General features: G+C 35.7%; 1 protein-coding gene across 24 annotated transcripts in view; it reads right to left on the reverse strand.

Moving 5' to 3' along the window:
- Positions 1-21,814, reverse strand: part of PCM1 (pericentriolar material 1) — an 84,586-nt gene that overhangs the window by 11,708 nt on the left and 51,064 nt on the right. For 16 of the 24 annotated variants that reach the window (XR_015249636.1, XR_015249634.1, XR_015249635.1 and 13 more), the window contains 12 exons: positions 18,968-19,132; positions 16,644-16,700; positions 13,453-13,625; positions 12,981-13,112; positions 8,872-8,992; positions 7,350-7,508; positions 6,960-7,093; positions 4,693-4,827; positions 3,477-3,674; positions 1,814-1,876; positions 1,452-1,587; positions 996-1,156 (listed from right to left, as the gene is read on the reverse strand). Coding sequence is in view for 5 of the 24 variants with exons in the window: in XM_086702843.1 (XP_086558969.1) it covers positions 996-1,156; positions 1,452-1,587; positions 1,814-1,876; positions 3,477-3,674; positions 4,693-4,827; positions 6,960-7,093; positions 7,350-7,508; positions 8,872-8,992; positions 12,981-13,112; positions 13,453-13,625; positions 16,644-16,700; positions 18,968-19,132 (1,634 nt within the window). In the remaining 19 variants the exon portion in view is untranslated. The remainder of the gene's footprint in view (positions 1-995; positions 1,157-1,451; positions 1,588-1,813; positions 1,877-3,476; positions 3,675-4,692; positions 4,828-6,959; positions 7,094-7,349; positions 7,509-8,871; positions 8,993-12,980; positions 13,113-13,452; positions 13,626-16,643; positions 16,701-18,967; positions 19,133-21,814) is intronic. The other 8 variants (XR_015249637.1, XR_015249647.1, XM_086702846.1 and 5 more) reach the window with 3 other exon arrangements.

Consider the following 21,814-nt stretch of genomic DNA (forward strand, 5'->3'; position numbering starts at 1 on the left):
ACATATAAATACAGCCTCAAAATATTTATCTTTTATGCACTCTTTCTCTGAGAGATACGTGAAATGTGCTCCACCAAAATGAGGTGAAATGACAAGACTGAATTCTCAAAACAGATGGAATCAAGAATGACAAAGGGAATCCCCAGGCTGCTAGCTAGTGAGCATGTCTAATGAAGAGCCAACCCAAGATGGAGCAGGAAGAACAAAACTGACAGACTGGTTCATGTAGAAAATTGTACTGAGAAGTATATACAGCTATTGGTGGGCAGAGCAAAGACTCGGGTATGTGGTCAAAGGAAATTAGGTCAAAAAAAAAAAAAAACTGAGACAAGTATTAATTTCAGGTGAAAAAAATGTACACAACTAAGCAATAAACAGTATTTGCTTAGTTCAGCAGTAATATTTATACAGTTTGGTTACATCTACGGTTAAATGCAGATGTAAGCTAAAGACACAATTAAACAAGGAGGACGGTATTAATATAATTACGTGAGGAATCATTAAGTGATCTAAAAGGCTTCACCTGCTATAACAGGAAGTCAACAGAGAATGTCTAATACATAAATAAATAAATACAAACACATTATTCAGAAACAGAGTTAAAGAGCCAAAGAAATCATACAAAATACTGCCTGTGGAACAGGATGAGGTGGAGGCAAGAAATGGAATGATTTTATTTTGTCACATACGATTTCCATGTATGACTAGGAAATACATAAAGATAAATGAAAAATCCAGCTCTTCTGCAGTAATCTCAGTTTTTATGACCTTTTACAAAAAAAAAAAAAAAAAGACTAAAGTGCTTTAAAAGTAAACATTGCTAAATACAAAATTAAACTAGTGTTTCATTTGGATTTCAATAAGGATAGTAAAGAGGTCTGTTTACTCATGAGAGTGAGAATAGGGAAGCTGTAAATTTTGACACCTTTAAAAAGGAGCTGCCTTCAGTACTTGAAGATGACTCGGGGAAGGTGTGTTAGTCCCAACCAGAATACCTGATTGTCGCGTTCAGTTTCTTCCGCAGTTTCAGTGTTGGCCTGAAGTGAAGTCTGAACATCTACAGGTCCCTCCTCAAATTCTTCTATCTCTTCATCTTCATTCTCATCTTCTCCACTTCCGTAATTCGTCAAAGCCTGAGTTTCAGCTTTGGATAAGTCTAAGTTGATTAACACACAGTTTCTAGTAAATTTCCATCACTAAATCGTAGTGTCAGCTACCACATATTGCATTCCTGCACCGCACAAGTCCTTTACAACTAGTATCTGAAACCTTCCAAACCGTAAGCACTAGAATACTGTGGCACAGAAAGGGGAAATGATTAGGCAGGGCCACACCAAAAAATCCAGAGTGGCTGACACCTACCTCTGTAATCATTACACTCCCCCCAACTGTGTGAATAAGTGACCTATAAAGAACTCGCATATACACCTAGTATGAGCCTTTCCACTTACTAATAGACACCGGACATTCTTCACTTTCTTCATCTTCCTCTTGTTCAGAAACGTCAGATCTCACGTTTTTGGGACCGTCACCATCATACATCTCAGATGTTTGAGTCTGCTTAACTGTTTCGGTCTCATCCTTGTCCTAGTCACAAATAAACATAATTAATTCCTTAAAATACATTTTAAAAACGTATACAGCAAGTCTGCCAAAAAAAATTAGTCATTATCTAATAAAAAATACAAAAAGTAATTGTTTTTAAAAGAAACTGAAGTTTTGTCAGAATCTCAAATGTTAAAAAGCTGTTAAAAGTTATTTAATTTTCTCTTTCAAAAGCACTGTCTTTAGGCACAAATTAATTAGCACATACTTTGTCTTCATCATCAATTTCTCCAGCAGGTGAGCCATGATCTCCTTCAAGAATCCTTTTGGCCTATAAGCAAGTTAAACAGAAATGAGGGGCAACCTTTCCGCATTATACTTGTATTTAGTAACTTTCACAAATCTGCAGTTTTTGATAAATAATCCAAAGCACTGAATGCTATCTTAGAAATGTAAATTCAACTCTTTCACTGAAATCTTTTAAATTAGCAAACAAAACCAACACTGCCCACCTGACAACTCCCTGGATATATAACAGCATCTCAAATTCACTAATTCTAAAACAAAAACCTTGACTCACTCCCCAAACTGAAGCCTCCCAGTCTTTCCAGTCTCCGTAAATGGGCCTTCAACAAGTCAGACAACAGAAACCAGCCTGTGCTGTACTTTTATTATCCATACCTACACCATTAAAACTCCTCACTGACTCAATCGTCAAAACAGATCTGTTGGTGCACACTCAGAGCTAAGTCACATCATTTCCTACCTGGACTACTATAGTGACCTTAAAACAGTCTCCCTGCTTCTCTCTCTTCTCTCTTACAATTCCTATACAATGTGGTATCTAGACAAACCTTTTGAATTGCACAAGAGATTATGTCACTCCTCTATGTGAAAAGTTCCCATGGGTTTCCATCATGCTTAGAATAAAATAAAAGAGAAGGTCCTTACCAGTTTGGCCTTACTTACCTAGGTGACTTCATCTACACTCTCACTTCATTTAATGGGTTCCTGCCACCCTAACCTTTTTCCTGTTCTCCAAACTGCTCAGTCCTGCCTCAGCCTCTAAACTCACAGTTCTCTCTACCTGCAATGCTCTTCTTCCCTTTCATCTTCATTATAAACTCCTTGTCTTTCATGCCTTAGTTCATACACCCACCCAAACAGCCTCAAGAGACTGCCTATCTTAAAGCAGCCCTTCCAACCATTTCTTATGGGTTTTTTTTCCTGTTTTATTTTCTTCAAGCTCTTAGCAATCAGTGGCTGAAATGATCTGAAACTTATCTATGTCTAGATTGAAAATATTATGAAAAGTGTGAAATAGATGACTTGACTTTATCTACTTTACATTGCAGGGAGAAGGGTTAACCTCTTTCTGTTTTGGGTCCTGACCTGCTTTCCCTCTGGTGCTTAGAGAGCCAAGAGGAGGTATGAGGTCTTGGTATGCCTCCAATTTACGGGAAAAAAAAACATCCAGTTTCATATGTGATCAAGGCAAATTTAATAGGGCATAAGCTACAGAGATGTGCAACCAAAGTCCTAACTTGTAAACAAGACGTGTGTTGGTTGGGGTGATCAATGTTCCTGGGACATCTACTGGGGTGGGCAACTGCTACAGCAGGCAGTTGGCTGGTTGAGGCCCGGATCCCAGTCCCCCTCTCTTCAGCAACTGACAATCATGTGAGTAATATATATGACAATTCCTGTCACCAATTTCTGTCTGTATTCCTGATCTTTTAGCCACTGCTATTCCACTGAGATTCAGTATGTGGCTACCATATGTACTGATTTGTGTAATCTGATTAACTGCTATTACTTCGAAAATATGTTTCCTGAGGTCAAGTGTGATTTCAGATAATAATGATCAAGAACTATATTTATATGCTAATTATAACTACTCCTAAAGCTAAATCAAAGTGAGTATCATTTACCTCTTTGGCATAAGACTGTATCACTCCAGCTGCTTCTATTTTCCTTTTGCATCTCTGTTTAACAGTTATACTATTATTATCCAAATCTTGCATGAGCTTAAAGAAAGCCAATTCATTAAACAACACTTCAGATATTTCTACAAGAAGATCTTCTCCACAGTCTTTGAGTTTTCTGCCAGCAAATTTTGCCAGTGAATCCTATTCAAAGATAAACCAAGTAACTTTAAGATTACAGTAAACTTCAATTGTGGGTAGAGCAACACAGAGGATTAACAAGTTTAAATTATAATACCCAGGGAAAAACAATTCTGTTACTTTTTAGTATGAAAAAAGTTAAAACTAAAGGCTAATATTACTAGGAAACAACAGTAATATTCTTTAGTGATATTAACCTAAGTAGGAATTGTGCTAGTTCTGCTTAAAGAGTATATAGAAGGAAAGGAAAAGGACATGAGGTCATCCACAGATTTAGTCCCTACTTAGAATTGGTGGCCACCAGAGTTAAACAGGGAACTCTAACACCAAATGTTACTACACGGTACCAGGGGTACATATTTACCATGGTGAGAAGCTGAGGTGCCCATTGAGGAAAACACAGTCTTCCCTTTTTAATGTTAATATCAGCGTATGTTCCAAGTTTCCTCCTTTTATATGAGCCAGCATTCTTTTTTTCAAAGTCTGCTTATTTTGGGAGGGCCTGGGTGGCTCAGTCGGTTAAGGATCTGACTTCGGCTTAGGTCATGATCTCGCGGTTCATGGGTTAGAGCCCTGCATCGGGCTCTGTGCTCACGGTACGGAGCCTGGAGCCTGCTTCGGATTCTGTCTGTCTCTCTCTCTACCCCTCCCTCACTCAAAGTCTGTCTCTCTCAAAAATAAACATTAAAAAAATTTTAAGTTTATTAATTTTTTATAGTCTTTTTTAAGTTTATTCATTTATTTGGGGAGGGGGAGGGGATAGATACAGCGGGAAGGGGCAGAGGGAGGGAGAAGAGAGAGAATTCCCTTAGAGATGATTGGATCAAATGAAGACACACGCCCTAACACAATTTTCTTTCCCTAATACAATCATCCCCACCCAATGGATGCTGCTGGAATAGACATTTATTTGAATAAACTGCATATTGCCAGAAAATGGCCAAAAAAAAAAAAAAAAAAAAAAAAAAAAAGTCTCAACTAGAGGGTATAGATTGTAAGTCATGTAAGTATCAACTCTTACCTGTAATATACTTCCAAGCTGTTTATGAAAGAACTTTACAAACTCTTTGCTCTCATCATTTTGCTGGGTAAGGGTCAAAACCATGCGTCTCACTGAAGTTAGAAGTTGAGAAGAGCATACTTCATCCATGTGCTCCTGAGAAAAATCCAAGCTGGTTAGGATATAAACTTACCTACTGGTTAAGAAATACTAATTCACGTGAGCTTTTGTTTTGCATAGGTGCTTCTCAATTTTCAGGTACACATTTTGAAATATTCATAGAGCAGCCAGACTCCCACACTATACATGTTAAGGGGTTTATACATTTTAACCAACCACAGCAGGTAATAGCCAATAAAAGAAACTGGCTATTTTTCATCACTTCCTTTCTTACACCTTACCTCACAGCTCACCTGCTACCCACTTGCTCCACGTGTTTTCTAACTCAGCTTTCTCAGTGTCGGCACTGTGGTCACTCTGTGCCCTGGAGGATGTCTAGTGGCACTCTGACTTCTACCCACTAGAGGCTAGTACTTTACCTTTCTAAGTCCTGGGAACTAATGTATGTAGACACTACAAAATGTTTTTAGGGTCAAAATCACCTCAGTTGAGAACCAATGTCCTAACTTCTGTAACAAGCCCTTTGGGGCAAGTTTCTTCTCCTTCATCTTCCTTGAGAAGCATGTGCAAGCACCTAATAATCCAAATCATGGTTCACTTTTGGAGGTGAGTCCCTATCACATCCACACCAAGTAACCTCAAGGTTCTAATCCCTCTTCTGCCACTAAACTCATTTAGGCAGGTCTTCTAACCTTTACTCAGCCAAGTTTCTGTTCTGGCTTTGTTTTTTTGTTTTTTGTTTTTTCTATAGAAGTGTGTAAAGTGAGGTGGCTAAACTAGATGATTTCTAAGGTTTCTTAAACTGAAGGATTTAAAGCCACTTTTGAAAAATTCACTGTGAGAGGTGACTTAAAAAAAAAAAAAAAAGGATAACAGTCCCTTGTCTTCAAGGAATCAAATACCAGAAAAGTCAAGATACATGAATGATCAATCACTACATGCTATGCACTGTCCAGATCATACTTTTTAGCTGTAGGGGCTGTTTCTCTTTCATGACTGAGCACAATGGTCAGCTCACAGGAGACACTTATTACTGGCTGATAAACAGATATCATAAAAGCAGCACACTAGGTTCTAGAAGGATTTGTAGAAGCGCATTAGAAACAACAATTATCTCTGAAAAAGACATTTCAGCCAAGCAGAAAAGAGGGAAGGTGCTTCATATTTTTAATAGTGACAACTTGTACAAAGGGCTGATGCATGAAAAAGCAATGGCAGGAATAGTAAATTTTGAGCAATTTAGAGTGAGTGTACCAAATGGAGAATTGGGAGAGATGAAGTTGGGAAAGTATACCAGGTCCCTAAATGAAATCTCTCAAAGGCTGGGGAGGGGGGAGGGGGGAGTCTGCTTAGTAAACATTCATTTCTTGCCTATTATGACAGGCAGTCTAGGTAAAACACGAGCATCTGAATTAAGGTTATGCTACCGGAGAGAAGGAAGGAAAATCAGTTTTGGACTCGCTGGTGACAAGAGGGTTAAGAGAGTCAAGAAGTCTAGCTTAGGTGACTGGGTGTAATACTGACATTAACAAAGTTCTTATAATCTTACCAAAAAAGTCAAGATTTTTTGGCCTCAAAAACTTTTTGAAACACTAAATTAAGTGAATATTTATGAAAGGGTATCACTTAAATCACAAACAAAATGGTAAAAGCAATGAAATTTCCTGACTGCAGATGCCTGCATTCCCTAAGCATAAAACTAAATCATTCAGGCTTTTTAACCCTTAGACAATAACTGTACATATTAAATATTACTACCAATATACCTAATTTAACCAAGAAAGACATGTTTAAAAGTATGTTTTGTGTCATTCATGATAAAACAAAAACGTAAAATGAAAAAGGCAACACTCATCTGTTTCAGATGAAAGCAAATAATCACTTAGTTTAAGTCAGTTCACCTGAAGGAATGGTTTTAAACTGTTAAATAAATACCTACCCATCTATCTACAAGAATATATACACATTCTTATAATTTATAGGAATATCAATATTCTTTTTGGAGAGGTGAGTATATATAAATAATGGGAGACAAATTTATAGGATTGATGAAACTGATGTTTTTAGCTTTCTTAGGTCTACCTGTATTTTCTGAATTTACTATAATAAAGTCTTTAAGATGTAAAAAACAAAACACAAAGTACTTGTTTTAAGAAATTACTGCTTACCTTCAAAAAAGGAATGACTTCTTTCATAATGGCTTTAATTTGCCGGTCCAGCTGCTGAGTATCAATTCTAGGACACGGGACAGTAGAAACTTCGCTTACAGGTTGTTGTGAACTACAATTTTCAATGGGAGTTTCTATTTTTTAAAAAGAAAATGACTTATTAGCAAAATAAAGCCTATGATATTATACATATGCATTTATTCAGAATCCTAAATATTAAAGTCTCATGATTTTATGGGAAAATAACACAAAGGAGTATCTACGTAGTTTTAGCACCCTTAATGAAAAGAGAGTGGTAATAAAACTACTATTATACGTCAGGTGGGGCTATACATTTTTTTTTGTACATATGAACTATAGGTTTTTACTTCTAATCAACCAGGAACACACCTTCCAAGTTAGGAACGGTAGCCGCGGCGGCAGCACCGTCCTCATCCTCAACAATCCTGCAGGTGCATCTTGTGTTTGTGCTCCTCTCGGCCTCGGTCTTCATGCGCTCATATTCTCTCATTCTGGCTAATGCCTGATCTAAGTGAATCACAGTGTTACCTGCATATGGAATAAAAACATTTCCAGAAAATATAAAAGCAAACTTTGTCATGTATTCCTCACAAAGTATTAATAAAAAACAAATGGCTGAGCATAGGTAAGGAAACGTAGCTTCAACAAATTCTAGATACTGCACTAGCTGGGTAACAAGGCGTGTTAGTCTCTTAGACTCTGAAGTCCATCCTGATTTCACTACTTCATGTTGCTTCACGTAAACAGTACAAAGAAAATACATCCCAAATGTCACTCAAATCCTGATGAAAATGATCCAACTGAACACAAGCAAGTAAGGTCAGGAAAAGGCCTGAGAAAAAGATTTCCCAGTTTTCCTTTGTCTACTTCAGACAAAGCTAGTGGTGAAGGACTGTAAGAAAAAAATTAATAAATGAAACAAAACACTTGGTAACTCAGAAAGGGGGAATGACCTGAAGGGGAAAGCCCGGCCACACAGAGATTTTTCTCTATATTGGGACTTCAGTTCAGACTTGACAGGTATTTACTCAGAAGGGAGCTAGGCTTAGAGTCCTTGATAGTCAAAATAAGGCAAGGAAGACTTACTGCTTTGGTAAAAGGTGCATATCTAATAAGGCAAGGTCTGGCCCTTTGCTTTGTAGGAGACCTTTGGAATCACCTAAATCTTTTCTCTTCGTGTGAAAAAAACACTAGAATAATAGCACCTTATTTTATCAGCTAAATGCCCCGGAGGTCTGAAATGACTGAATCTCTGTTATCTCTTGAAAGGGAAACAATCAGGTACCTATACATTTTTCTTTTCTCTAGTCTCCTTTCCAAGTCTAAGACTCCAGATTTTCTTCTTACCTTTGAGTTCTACAACAACTCTCTATGCTTGCTTTACTAATGATGAAAAAAAAAAAATGCAATGTGTCATGCACATTGTGAGTTACCTGGGTTTCTCACTAAAGACTATTCATGCTAAGAAAGTTCTTATCTCAAATTATGAAGTTAACATTTTTATTGAAAATGTGACTGGATGAGGCCCTGATACCTCTCAATTTTTCCCATTTATTAACTAGGAAACCTTAAAGGATAACATTTCCCTGAAGGGAAGGAAATTAACATTTCCTGAACTCCTATTACACATGCTAGAAAGTTGTATGTATTTTTCACAAGACCATATAGCAAGGTAGGTTAAGACTCCCATTTCCTTAGGATATGCAGTCAGATGATCAGATGATTTGCCAAAGGCTAAGGAATTAACAGGAGACTCTTGACTTTAGACTGATGGACAGACTTTTAACCATGGTCTTTCTACCACATCTTGCCTTTTTGGAACTCTGGTTCTTAGTGTAATTCAAAGACTGTATTAAAGTCATGTTCTAAGATTATAAAAAATTCTGCTTACCTAGATCATCTGTTGCAAATGGCTCAAAATTTGAAGATACAGACATGACGCTAGCATTATCAGCATCATTTTGCTCACTTATTTTATGTGTTTCTCTCTCAAAGTTCTTCTCAAAAGTTTCCTAAGTTATAGTTTAAAAAAACAAAAATCACTAATATTTCTTTAAAATTTTTATGATATCCAAAATTTAACAAAGAAACTAAGTGTTGGCATAAAACTATATACTTAAAATTGTGATATAACTAAAGTTATTAAAGGTTGAACACAGAGAACATTAAAATATTAAGTAACCTTGCAGGACCTATGTCCTTGAGTAGATAAAAATTCACAGAGCCAGCTACTAATTTTAACTTGGAAAATTTAAACACTTCAAATGATTTCTACACCCTCAGGGAAATTCTCCCATCTCTAAACCCTAACAATACCTAGGACTTGACTTTATATGGTTTTACCAGAAGAAAAACATGACAGCATCATTCACTTTAAATGCACTTTATTGAAATATAATTTACATACAACAATGTACTCGTTAAGTGTACAGTTGGATGAGTTCTAAAAATAACCTTATGCAACCACTTTCCCTAAAGATAAAGATCATTTCCACCAGCTCAAAAAGTTCCTTTGTCCCCTCTGCAGTCAGTCTCCACTACACTCCACTGGTATGATTTCTATCACCAAATTAGTTTCGCTTGTTCTAAAACTTGACATATAAATGGAACCATTCAATATACACTCTACAGTGTCTGGCTTTTCTTTTGCTCCATATGTTTCTGAAATTAATCCATGATGTCATATGTTTCAGAAGTTCATTATTTCTTAATGGCTGAACAGTATTCCAGCGTAAGGACATACCATCTTTTGTATATCCATTTATCTGCTGATGTTCGTTTGAGGCTATTGTGACTAACGATGCTATCACCATAAGAATACAAGTATTTTTGTGGACATACGTTTTCATTTCTCTTGGATGAATACCTAAGAAGAAAAACTGTTTGGTTGCATGCCATGTTTGTGTTTAGGTTTCTAAGAAACCGCCAAACTGCCTTCCAAGTGTTTGCACAATTTTACAATCCCATAAGCAGTGTGAAAGTTCCAACTGCTCTATATTCACACCAACACTTCTCATTGTCAACCTTTTTAATTTCAGCCTTTCTAGTGCATGTGAGGTAACACCTCATGTGGTTTTAACATAGACATTGGCCATTTACAGATCCTCCTTCACGCAGTGCCTGTTCAAATCTTGCCCATATTTTACCGAGCTGTTGGTTTTACAAGGGAATTGTAAAAGTTCTTTATAGAGTCTGGATTATTTATATAGTCATTGTCAGATATATGTACTTAAATTATTTTCTCCTAATGGTGTCTTTTGAAAGGCAGAATGATTTTATTTTTATGATGTTTATCAAATTTTTCCTTTACAGTTAATGCTTTGTGCACCCTAAGAAATCTTTGCTTATGTTCAATCATGAAGATTTTCTTTTAGAAGTCTTATAGTTTTGGCCTTCTCAGGATTTAATTTCAAAATAATTTTTGTGTATAGTGTGATTAAGGAGAGTCCCACATTCTAAAACCCACTTCACAATTTTCTCTCTCCTATTAATCTTTAAAATTTTTCTCTTAAGTTATGAAATGAAACCTCTGTCTCTGATTATAGGAAATTCAGGCATTACAGAATATGATTCAGGAAACGGAGTCATTTTGTTGCTCCTTCAATTAAGATTGGAAGGTAGAAGTGCTTTTGCCATTTTATGGCACCTGGAATAGAAGATACAAGGTGTTTCTTCCTCTTCCTAAACTTCAATTCTTCAACTCTCTTTTGACTTATAATTCCCAGATACCTACTTTCACTTCTCTCTTTCCTGGGCATGAAAACTCTTACATACTCTGAAATATGTCTATACAAGCTCCATAAATGAAGCTCAAAAGACCTTGGCTTAGAAACTTGGAGAATGAGAGTCTGTATCTGTCCAATATGGAAACCACTAGCCATGTGGCTATTTATATTAAAATTTAGTTCCTCAGTCCTGTTACCCACATTTCAAGTGCTCGATAGCCCCATGTGGCTAATAGCTACCATATTAGACAATGCACATATAAAACATTTCCATCATTGTACGAAGTTCCACTGGACAGCACTGCTCTAGATCTGTGGGTTGGAACACTGGATGTTGTGCTGCTACTGACTAAATAGCGTTAACAAAGTGTGGATGTTAATAACATTAATGACGAAATGAAGTTTTGAATGAAAAATTAAAGAACAATTCAGTTATTTAAAAGTAATACTAAGTACGGTTCTTTGTGCCAAATCAATATGGTTATGGGTTGAATCTCTGTGTCGACCCCCCAAATCCGTATGCTGAGGCCTTAACTCTCAATGTATTAGGAGGTGGACCTTTGGGAGGTAATCAAAGCTCAGATGAAGTAATGAGGGCGAAGCCCCCATGGCGGCATCAGTGCCCATACAAGAAAAGAGACATCGGAGCCACATGTGGACACGTGGAAAAGGTGGTCATCTGCAAGCCAGGAAGAGGGCCCTCACTGAGTACCAAATTTGCTGGCTCCATGATCTTGGAATTCCCAGGCTACAGAACTGTGAGAAATAAATGTCTATTGTTTAAGCCACCCAGTCTACAGTACTTTGTTGTACCAGCCTGAACTAAGACACTTACTCAGGAAGCACATATCTTTAAATTTTATTTAACTTTAAAATCTTGTCAGATTAAATTAACTTTATCATAAACTGTAGCTCAGTTTTCAACTTGCTACTGACGGTAAAGACCAATGTGCTCAAACATTTTAAAATAACGAAGTAATACCATGTATATGAAATCTGGATAAAAAGGGAGACAATGGGAGGTACAGGAGACAGAGACATCATTCATGCTCTCAGCAAGTTATTTCAGTAGCTAATAAACTTTAATGTAACTGCATATCTCCTACTTTTGTATACAGCTGGACCACTCTTCATTTTCCACAAAAAAAGAGTACACGATTTCCAAGTAGTTATAACAGCAATCCCAAGTAACAATTACTTACATTATATATTTGACACTGTTAAGTGAATTAAAACCATGTACAAGTTTGTATTCAGAGAGGTATAGGAGTTGGAGCCTAAGGTTTTAAGCAGAAAAGATGACTTGGGAAAGTACTGTTTCAAACATGAATGTAAGTTAAAGAGCAAAAATTCAGAAAATGTCCTCAATAGTTGTAAGGAAATTAGTACATGTGAAGAAAAAACAAGAAATCTTTTGAGAAAATACTATCTTTTCAAAAGAACTTACAATGTTAAAATATCAACAATTGGCAGAAACACAGCAATACTGCTTCTGACTCTCTATAGCAGATACTTGCTGTTCAGTTATGGCACTCTTATCCGTGAATTTCCAAATACTAGAACTGGCAGAAAAAAGAAATGTATTTGCTATCCCAGGACCACATATTACCTTTTATAACAGCATCAGGGTCCAAACCTTTTAGGTGATTTCCAAACCCCTAACACATCATCTCCTCACTATCCTAGTGGTTTGCCATTCACTCATTCAATCACTTCTATGCTAGGTAGGGCCTACTTGAAGAACACCATTTACTGAAAATACACCATTTTCCTCACCACTCTTTTCCTTTTCCCAGTTGCTTTTACTTTATTCAAAATTTTCTTCAATAACTTGAGTACGTTAGCTTTTTTCCCTGGATAATTTTTTTTTTTTTGTCCAGGCTTCTCTCTTCCGACCCAAAGACCTGATTTATCTGGTATTTATGTACTTAAGGGCTCTGTGATCTGACTGCAGTCTGGTTTACTGAATGTCTTGAATAAACACAAGACATTTTACTAAATATCTGTTATCAATCAATTCCTATGTTGGGCACCAGAGATATAAACACAGCTATTTTAAACCTTATAACGTATCATTTATAGACAATTTTGGGGATTTAACTGCTGGCATATTTTAATTGAGTTGTATACCTCACCTCAAAATGATGTGTTTTACTCAGCTTTTTAAGAAAGCTAAAGACGCAATTATCAGGTATCTGCACAATTTATAACAACTTATTTAACTTTTGTTTAGTGCATACTGAAATTATGTCTACATTAATCATGATCAGCTTACATCATCAGTGGTAGCAAGGCTTTCACTGGGGGTAAGTTCTGAGTTTGAGGCTATCCAAGTACCAGAATTCACTGACTTTACATTTTCCCCTTCTTTTTCATGGTTCTCAGAAATATGTCTGGATACTATGTCCTAAATAAGGAAATAAAATAGTTACTTACGTAAAACATTTAATTTTTTTTCACAAATTTAAAAGCAGAAGCAGATAGAATAACAAATGCAATTCTCCTCACCTGTTAATTATGAGGAAGAAATAACATTAAAGACAAAACACTAAAAAATTGCTGAGAAAGACTTTTAGAAAAGCTATTTAAGCTATGCAAGAAGCTTTAAATAAAATGGTAAGACAACACATGAAAAATGGATCATTACATATGGAAGAAGATGTACTTCAGTCTAAGAAAGCAACCAGATATAATCATGAAGAGCAGTACCAGACAGGATAGGAAAAAGAATGTTAGGTACCACATACCTGCAATGCATATAAAGCCCTCTGTCTCAAATAGTCTGTATTAAGCAGCTGAAGCTCATGGAAGAGTTCAATAAGAAAATGTGGACGAGATTCATTTTGAGAAATTAATGTAGCTACTTCAGAATAAATGGTATCCCGCAAAGCTTCAAACATGGAAAAATCACTCCCAGTTTCTGGAAGATATAAAAGATCAGGAAGTTAATAGTGATGAAATACATTCCTGACCATTTCTACTGGGTTGTATCAGTACTCTCAGGTTTAAATTACTTAAAACTCAGAACATATTCAATTCTATTTCAGGGCTTTTAAAGTAGAAAAAGAATCTTAAAAACTACCAAGATAAAGATAATCTCAAAATTATCAAGACATATATTAGAAAAATACTTAAATGTATGGATAGTATTACCTAGCATTATTCAGACTACTTATTTCTCAAAAAAAATGATCTGGATAATTTTACACATTTCATAGGAATAATCAATGGAAATCTTTCAGCACTCGAATGAAATAAACAGTTTTTTTTTTTTTTTTTTTTTTTTTTTGCTAATACGAACTGCGTTACAGAAAAGGAAATTTATTTAGTTATGGTTTAGAATAAACTAAATGCTGCCAATAAAAACTACTATTTTAAGGTCTATCTAGTTAGGTCTATCAGTTCTCAAATCTCACCTACCATTCTATACTGATGGAAAATTGAATTTGTAACTGCAACACAATATAGGTCAATTTTGCTAATGTCTTACTGACACACTCAGCCTAAGTTGGACCAGGTATGACCCATTTCAAGTTTTCAGTTACACAGAATCTAGGCATCACTCTATTATTTAGCAACAATTCTGCTATATGTATTTGTGGGTAACACAGAATTATTGCCCTTAAAGGAATACAGTCATACTTTTATTTTTAAGAGTGCAAATTAACAACTGTTCCTCTGGTGCCTGGATGGCTCAAGCTAGTTAAGCTTTTGGTTTCTGCTCAGGTCATGATCTCGCAGTTCAGGAGTTTGAGCCCCATGTCAGGCTCCACACTGTCGGCATGGATTCACCTCTCCCTCTCTCACTGCCCCTCCCCTGCCCACTTTCTCTCTCAAAATAAATAAACTTAAAAAAAAAATTTTTTTTAAACTGTTCCCATTTTCAGTTCTCTATTTAAAAAAAGCCTCAGGGCGCCTTGGTGGCTCAGTGGGTTGAGTGTCCGACTTTGGCTCAGGTCATGATCTCACAGCTCATGGGTTTGAGCCCCGCATCAGGCTCTGTGCCGACAGCTCAGAGCCTGGAGCCTGCTTTGGATTCTGTGTCCCCCTCACTCTCTGCCCCAACCCACTTGCATTCTGTCTCTGTCTCTCTCAAAAAATAAATAAACATTAAAAAGAATTTTTTTTTTAAAGTCTCTAGCTCTTCTAGCTATCAAACTCAGTACCCTTTCTAGAGCAATAGTAGAAACATGGGTAGTAGTTAAATATTCAAGTTCCACAAATATCAGTGACAAGATTCTAAAACAGAGAATTTAAAATATTGAGTGTTTTGATATACTGTGGTTTTAAATAAATACGCAAAGATCATAAAGATTTAATTCACTTTTTGCAAGAGAGGATAAGAATATGCAAAGCAAATGAGGCCTAATGAGAAAACCTCCTATTAACTCATGTCTTAAACCTTAACATCTTCTGGTCTCAATTTCTACAAGTATAAAATAATAATAATGAATACACAACTTCCCTATCCCTCAGACATTTTTAAGTATAAAATTAAAATAAAATAAAATAATAAAATACCAATGTTCTTTTACTAGTTTTAAAATGTCCACATGTGATATTTATTTTAAGTCTCTGTAAGAAATCTCTAAAGGAAAAATCCAGATAAGAAAATAGATTTTAATACACAAACTTCCAATTTATGTACTACAGTTGGCCAGTTAATTTAGAAAATGTTTATCATTTCAAAGATATAAAAACAGGGGCGCCTGGGTGGTGCAGTCGGTTAAGCGTCCGACTTCAGCCAGGTCACGATCTCGCGGTCCGGGAGTTCGAGCCCTGCGTCGGGCTCTGGGCTGATGGCTCGGAGCCTGGAGCCTGTTTCCGATTCTGTGTCTCCCTCTCTCTCTGCCCCTCCCCCGTTCATGCTCTGTCTCTCTCTGTCCCAAAAATAAATAAAAAACGTTGAAAAAAAAAAATTCAAAGATATAAAAACAAAGCATATTCAATGACATCTGTCATACCTCTGTAGGTGATAAAATTTTCATTCTAAATTATATATCACTAAAGATTAAATTATTCACAAATAATGAATTATGCTGAACACATGCTCCACCCCCCTCTCCCGACTCTGGCCCTGCAACAGAGGTAGAAAGTTTTTGCCAGTTTCTCCTCCTGAACTAAAATGCATTTGTTTAAGCTAGAAAATCCTTGATCTCAATCAAGTTTCTCTGATTCCATGTTATTTTCATAGTTCTTTAGGAAGTATCACAGATATAAGTCAAGCTTAGTCTGTGCTAGATCCTTGTTTTTTCTTTAGATTCTCCTACAGATTCACAACAGACTTTTATTTTTCACTTATGTATAGTGTAGGGAACCATTAAAGAATATTTATAATTCTAAATCACACAGAACCATATTTAAAGAAAATATATACGATAAAGATCAAAACAGCACTTTGGAATGTTTGTAATTTTCCATGCCTTTTTATTTATCAAGGTCTTTGCATGTCATTGTTTTTGTTTAATGGTGTATTGGCTCATTTTTAAATACAGATGTTGACTAGTGACGAAAAATAAGCAGGTACAGCAGAAGTCACATGTAATACTTAAACACTGTAAATCAAAGCTAGGAAAAAATAACGGTATTCTTGTTTCAAAAAATATTAATGCTTTTAAGCACTTAAGAAATACAAAATAAATAACTTCAAATAAAACACTAAATTGTAAAAAGATTTTCTATTACCCTTATGAATGTGTTGGCTATGTTCTATACAGTAAATGAAAATGAAAACCAGAAAGGCAGCTCATTTTATCACCCAAGAATTATAAATGAAAGCCTTCAGAATTTTATGAAGTCTCTTTCACTTTTACAAGGCAAATGACATATATACACTAAGCTAAATCTAAAAATAATCAGAGCAATAAAACTAAGGATATTTAGGACTAATGGAAAAAAATTAACACAAACTGGACACCAAAACTAAGCAGATTGTTACCTGGCGCTTCATTGCATGCATTTCTGTTAGACTGCTGTAGCACTCTCCTAGCATGTGCTGTAGGAAAGGGCAGACATAAGGATGAACATAAAATGTGTATGAATAGTAAAGACAGGGTCTATAATATGAGTAAGTGAATAAAAAAAAAAAAAAAAAGCAAATTTCTTTAAAATTGTTTGCCTGAACTGAAATGTTATCACAAGATAAGGTTTTTACTTTGTTTTAAAATAATCTTATTAGGGAAAATACAAGAAGATTTGCTATAAACTTATATATAAACAATGTGACTGATGACGACTATCATAATACACTTCTGCCATTCACTCTCAGAAGCATACACATCAAGATGAAACTCCCCCAACTCCTTAGGGAGAGGACGGGACAATTAAATACTAGCAGTCCTATGTGCTACACTCTAGTAATCATGTTATCAAAAAGCACTAGCACATGCTATAAAGAATTTCAGGGTAGTGACTAAAACAAAGTGTTTTCAGAGCATGAATATGCAAATACACACAGTGTATATTTACACAATTCAAGCATTTTTTAGTGCAACAAAATTCAATCCTTATATTTTTCTAACAGTAATAAGGTCTGAAGAACTATGACCAAATATCCATTATTTAGGTAACTTAATAGTCCAATTAAGTCTTTCAATTTAATGCCCTTCCCCAACCTCCACTCGTTTACTCTTTGAAGATACCATTATTTGATAAAGACAGTGAAAGGGGATAAAAGTTACAAAATTTTGGTAAAATGCTGGGGTCGTGTCAGTAGAATTGATAGTTTTGCCAAAAGGATCCTAGACTTAGCAGAAGACCAGGACTGAAACTTCCACTATGCAATCTCCTAGCAACAGGACCTTGAGGAAGTCAATCAGTTCAAAACACAAACAAATGTGGTGTTACTTTTCTGATTACAAAAGCAATAAATATTCATTATGAAAAGTTTAGAAAATACAGAAAAGTTTCAAAATGATAAAATCTCTATTAACATTTTGATGGATTTTCTTCCAGTCTTTTTTCATTGATATTTTTGTTAACATAGTTGGAATCATACCGTTCAGACAACACTAACTACCAGTATTGTTTTCACTTTTTTTTCCCCTTAGCATAGAGAAGTACAATTACGGAGTTAAGGGCGTGACTTTTGAAGCTTTCCAGAAAAACTGTACCAGTTTATGTTACCAGCTCTTTATGACACTGGGAAAAAAATAGGTCTCTCTGACCATGTTTCATCAACTGCAAATGGAAATAAAACCAATTCACAGCATTATGAGGCTCAAATGAGATGAGTAATTTAATTTGTAAATAGTAGAGCATAATACAAATGGTAGCTGCTACTCTAGTTTTTCACCAAGGGTCCTACTGACACCTGAGAAGAGTCTATATTTACTGCCTCCCTCTTCATTTTTCTTTGAGATGTACTTGTTCTTTATAAATTGGGAAAGTACCAGTACTTAATGTAAAACAGTGACAAACACATACAACTCCATTCATTCATTCATTCATTCATTCATTCCTCCATTCATTCAATCAACACTAAGTGCCTACCATGTGTCCAGTATCATGGAAACATTGAAGGTACAAATATGAAAGGTATTACCTGCTGCCAAGGGACTCAAAAAGGTGACAGACACTTAAACAGGTAATTACTATAAAATGTGATACAGGCAACAGAAGAGATTTACACAGGCTACAACAGAAACGAAAAAGGAGAAAGGGAAACATATCTGAGCTTAGATCTGGATACAATTTCAGAGAAATTATGCAGAATTAACATTTTATTTAAGACTCCAGTAAAGAAAAAGGCTTACAAAGAGCAAAAAGGACTCAGGCAGAAAAGACACTTCCTGAGGTGAGAAATGGCATGATAACTATGGGCAAACTTCAGGTCAGTGCCTTGGAAAGAAGAGACAAGGCAGAGGGTGGGCAGAGAAGAGTCTAGAGATGCAAGAAAGAGCCAAATCTCTGCTGGACAGATGTTACATTAAAGCATTTGGACTTTCCCATTAAGTATGGTAAAGCCAAAGATTTTAAGCAAGGAATGATATGATTTTATATCGAATTATTATTCAGAGAATATTTTCAGAATTTCAAATAGGTTCCAAATTAATGCCAACTATACTTTTTGTTTAGAATTTTATCAAAATGTCGAAAGCTAGTATCGCAATAAAAATATTTCCAGTTTACATCTCTTGATATCAAAAATATATCTACCCTACTTATACAACACCTTCCACATGACAGAAAATTCCAACAGACCACTTTTCAACTCTAAGATGAAGAAGTCCTTAGATTAAAGCAAACCAAAAAAGAACATACCTGAAGATATTTCTGTAGACCTACTATATTTTATTATTTTTTCCAGCTGCTCATGATTCTTTCTGCTGAATACTTTTGCTTGAACAGGCTCTTCAGTCTGGGCTGAATGTCTGTTCCTACTTTTGCAAGGTTCACATGTGCTAGACATACTGGCACTTTCATACCCTTGAGTAAAAAAAGTGACAACTGTTATCAGTTGCAACTAACTCAAACTGAAAGGGAAATTGATTTCCATAGTGAAATAGTACACGTAACCCAATTTAGAATATATGAAGGCCTGGTATAAATAGACATACAAAATAGTAAAACAATGTCTTGCAATAACCTTTGGAAGCATGGGTAACAATAATATATTCTAACACTTCATTGTCCTTTGATATTTAATGAGTACATCCCAACTCAAACTATATGGCAGGCCTTATATGACCCAAATTCCCTACTAGACTACAAGTTAACAATTTTTCAGTGTTAGGAAATACAAGAAAGAATCCTATCCAGTCTACATAAAATGTCCATAACAGAGAGAAGAGTAATGGGCACTTGTCAAATATGTGTGCCTTCTTATTATAACTCGTGTGTAACAGGACTTGATTTAAAAGGTCTTACCCACCATAGGTTATCTATATATCCTACTAAATTTTCCTTGCTATATGGCACAAGATAGGACTTCAACTTTATTTTGTTCCATATGGATACTTGGCTATATCTACCCTCTTCCCAATGAAGTAAAATGCAACCTTGGTCAATATATTAAATGTCCCTATTTATTAAGTTCTACTTCTGAGCATTATTTAAATGGCATACGTATTCCAATGCCATTTTCATTCTTTTAGCCACCAAAGTTTTACAGAATGCTTAAATATCTGGTAAGGCAAGTCCTACCTAGCTTCTCTTCTTTTCTTGGCTATTGTTAGACATTTGTCCTTCCATACAAGTGCTGACATTTTTTTTTCTAATTTCAAAAACAGTCCACAGTCCATGAGGATTCAAAATGGAATCACATTAAAAGCATTTCTTAACTTGAGAACTGATATTTAATAATTTTACACATTCTCTTCTAAAAAGTTATGTTTGTTCCATCTTATTTCATGTTCTTCAAAAATATTTACATTTTTATAGATGTAGTACTTTCCTTGTTAAACTTATCCCTAAGGATTTACCCCCCTATAACTTTGGATACTACCACGGGAAGAGTATTTCCCCCCAACTTCCATTCTTCTGTTACTACAACAGCTAAAAATACTTGCACACTTATTTTGTAACCAGCTACTCTACTAATTTATGTTGTTAACTTTAGTAGCTATTTTCCAGTGTCTCTTGGGCTCTCTCAGAAAAATATAAAAGGTTTCCATTTATTTATTTAATTATTTAACTTTTTTGTGATAATGCTTTCCAAACAATGCTAGACAATTATGATGGTGGAGAGGGAACCCCTGTTTAATTTCTAATTTTGATACAGATTATCTTTGGAGTATTTTCATTTACAATGTTGTGATTGGCATTAGCTAACAGCCTTCATTATATCAAATATTAAATATCTGTCTTCTTAGGTGCATTTTACTTAAAAATTTTTACCAGGAATGACTTTAAAGTTTATCTAATCTACCACTATGATTATATGATTTCTGTCTTTCAATTTGTTGATATCAAAATTATGTTGACAGATTTCCTGATAATGAATCATGATTACATTTCTGTAATAAACCCTACTGACAACAGTCTAATATTTGTTTTGATTCATGGCAGATTAAATTTGCAATATTTCACTTTTCAATTTACATTAGTAACTGAGATTGATCTGTTGTTTTCTTTACTGAACTGTTACCTCTCCTTTTCACCTTCCCCTATATTAAAGGTGTCTAATCTGATTCATATGTTGTTCCTGTTGTTTTCGGCAGATAGGACACACCAGTATCTTCTTTTCATCGTGACCAGTTTGAATACAGGACTCCCGAGCTGCAGTACTCTTCTGTCTGTGTATGGGCATTATTTCACTTTTTTCTACTTCTTGTGTTGTCTGATGTCAGTTTGGTCCTTTTTTATCATACAGAACTTGTTCTTCCAGTCTGGAAGCTTAGAAGATGTTTACTTTTTCCTTGGGATTAAGGAATTTTATCAGAATATACATAGGGGTATGTGGATACCTTCCTCCCTTGCCTCCCAGCTGGACAACAGTTAGCTGCATTTCTACTAAATTCAAGAGTAGAATTCAGTGATGCATCACTTACATATTAACACCCAATGCTCATCCCAAGTGCAGTCCTTAATGACCCTTGCCCATTTAGCCCATCCCCCCACCCAACACCCCTCCAGCAACCCAGAGTTTGTTCTATTTAAGAGTCTTATGGTTTGTCCCCTCAATTTTCTAGGCCAATAATTTGGGACTTAATAGCAGTTACCCTCTTTTTTGAATAATCTAAACATTATATGTGAAAACCATTTTTTCTAGTTCTATAGAATTTGTTATTAGTTTAATACACTTAAGTGTTTTTAGGATTTTGTTCAAGTGTGTATTTCCTTCAATAACAGTTTTTACTGGATTTTACCTGTTCTATCTAGTGTTCAGCTTCTGTGGCTTCTCTCTAGCTGCTGGTCCCTTTTGCATGCACTGTTACGTTCACTGGACGTCAGGACTCCTATCTACCCTGAAGGCTGGACCCAACTGTAGGTAGCTTCACTGGCATGCAGACAGCAGTTGGAAGCCTCACTCCTACAGTGAGTGAAGCAACATTCTCACCAGCAAGTTGTCAGTCTCCCACCAAGACAGTAAGAGGAAGCTTTTCTACTCAGTCTCCACAGCTGCAAAGGCAATGCTCTCACACAGGCAAGGTAGGGACAATGGCACCT

Source organism: Puma concolor, chromosome B1, assembly GCF_028749965.1.
Source record: "Puma concolor isolate L17-30 chromosome B1, mPumCon1.1.hap2, whole genome shotgun sequence".
In the NCBI taxonomy this organism is placed as follows: Eukaryota; Metazoa; Chordata; class Mammalia; order Carnivora; family Felidae; genus Puma; species Puma concolor.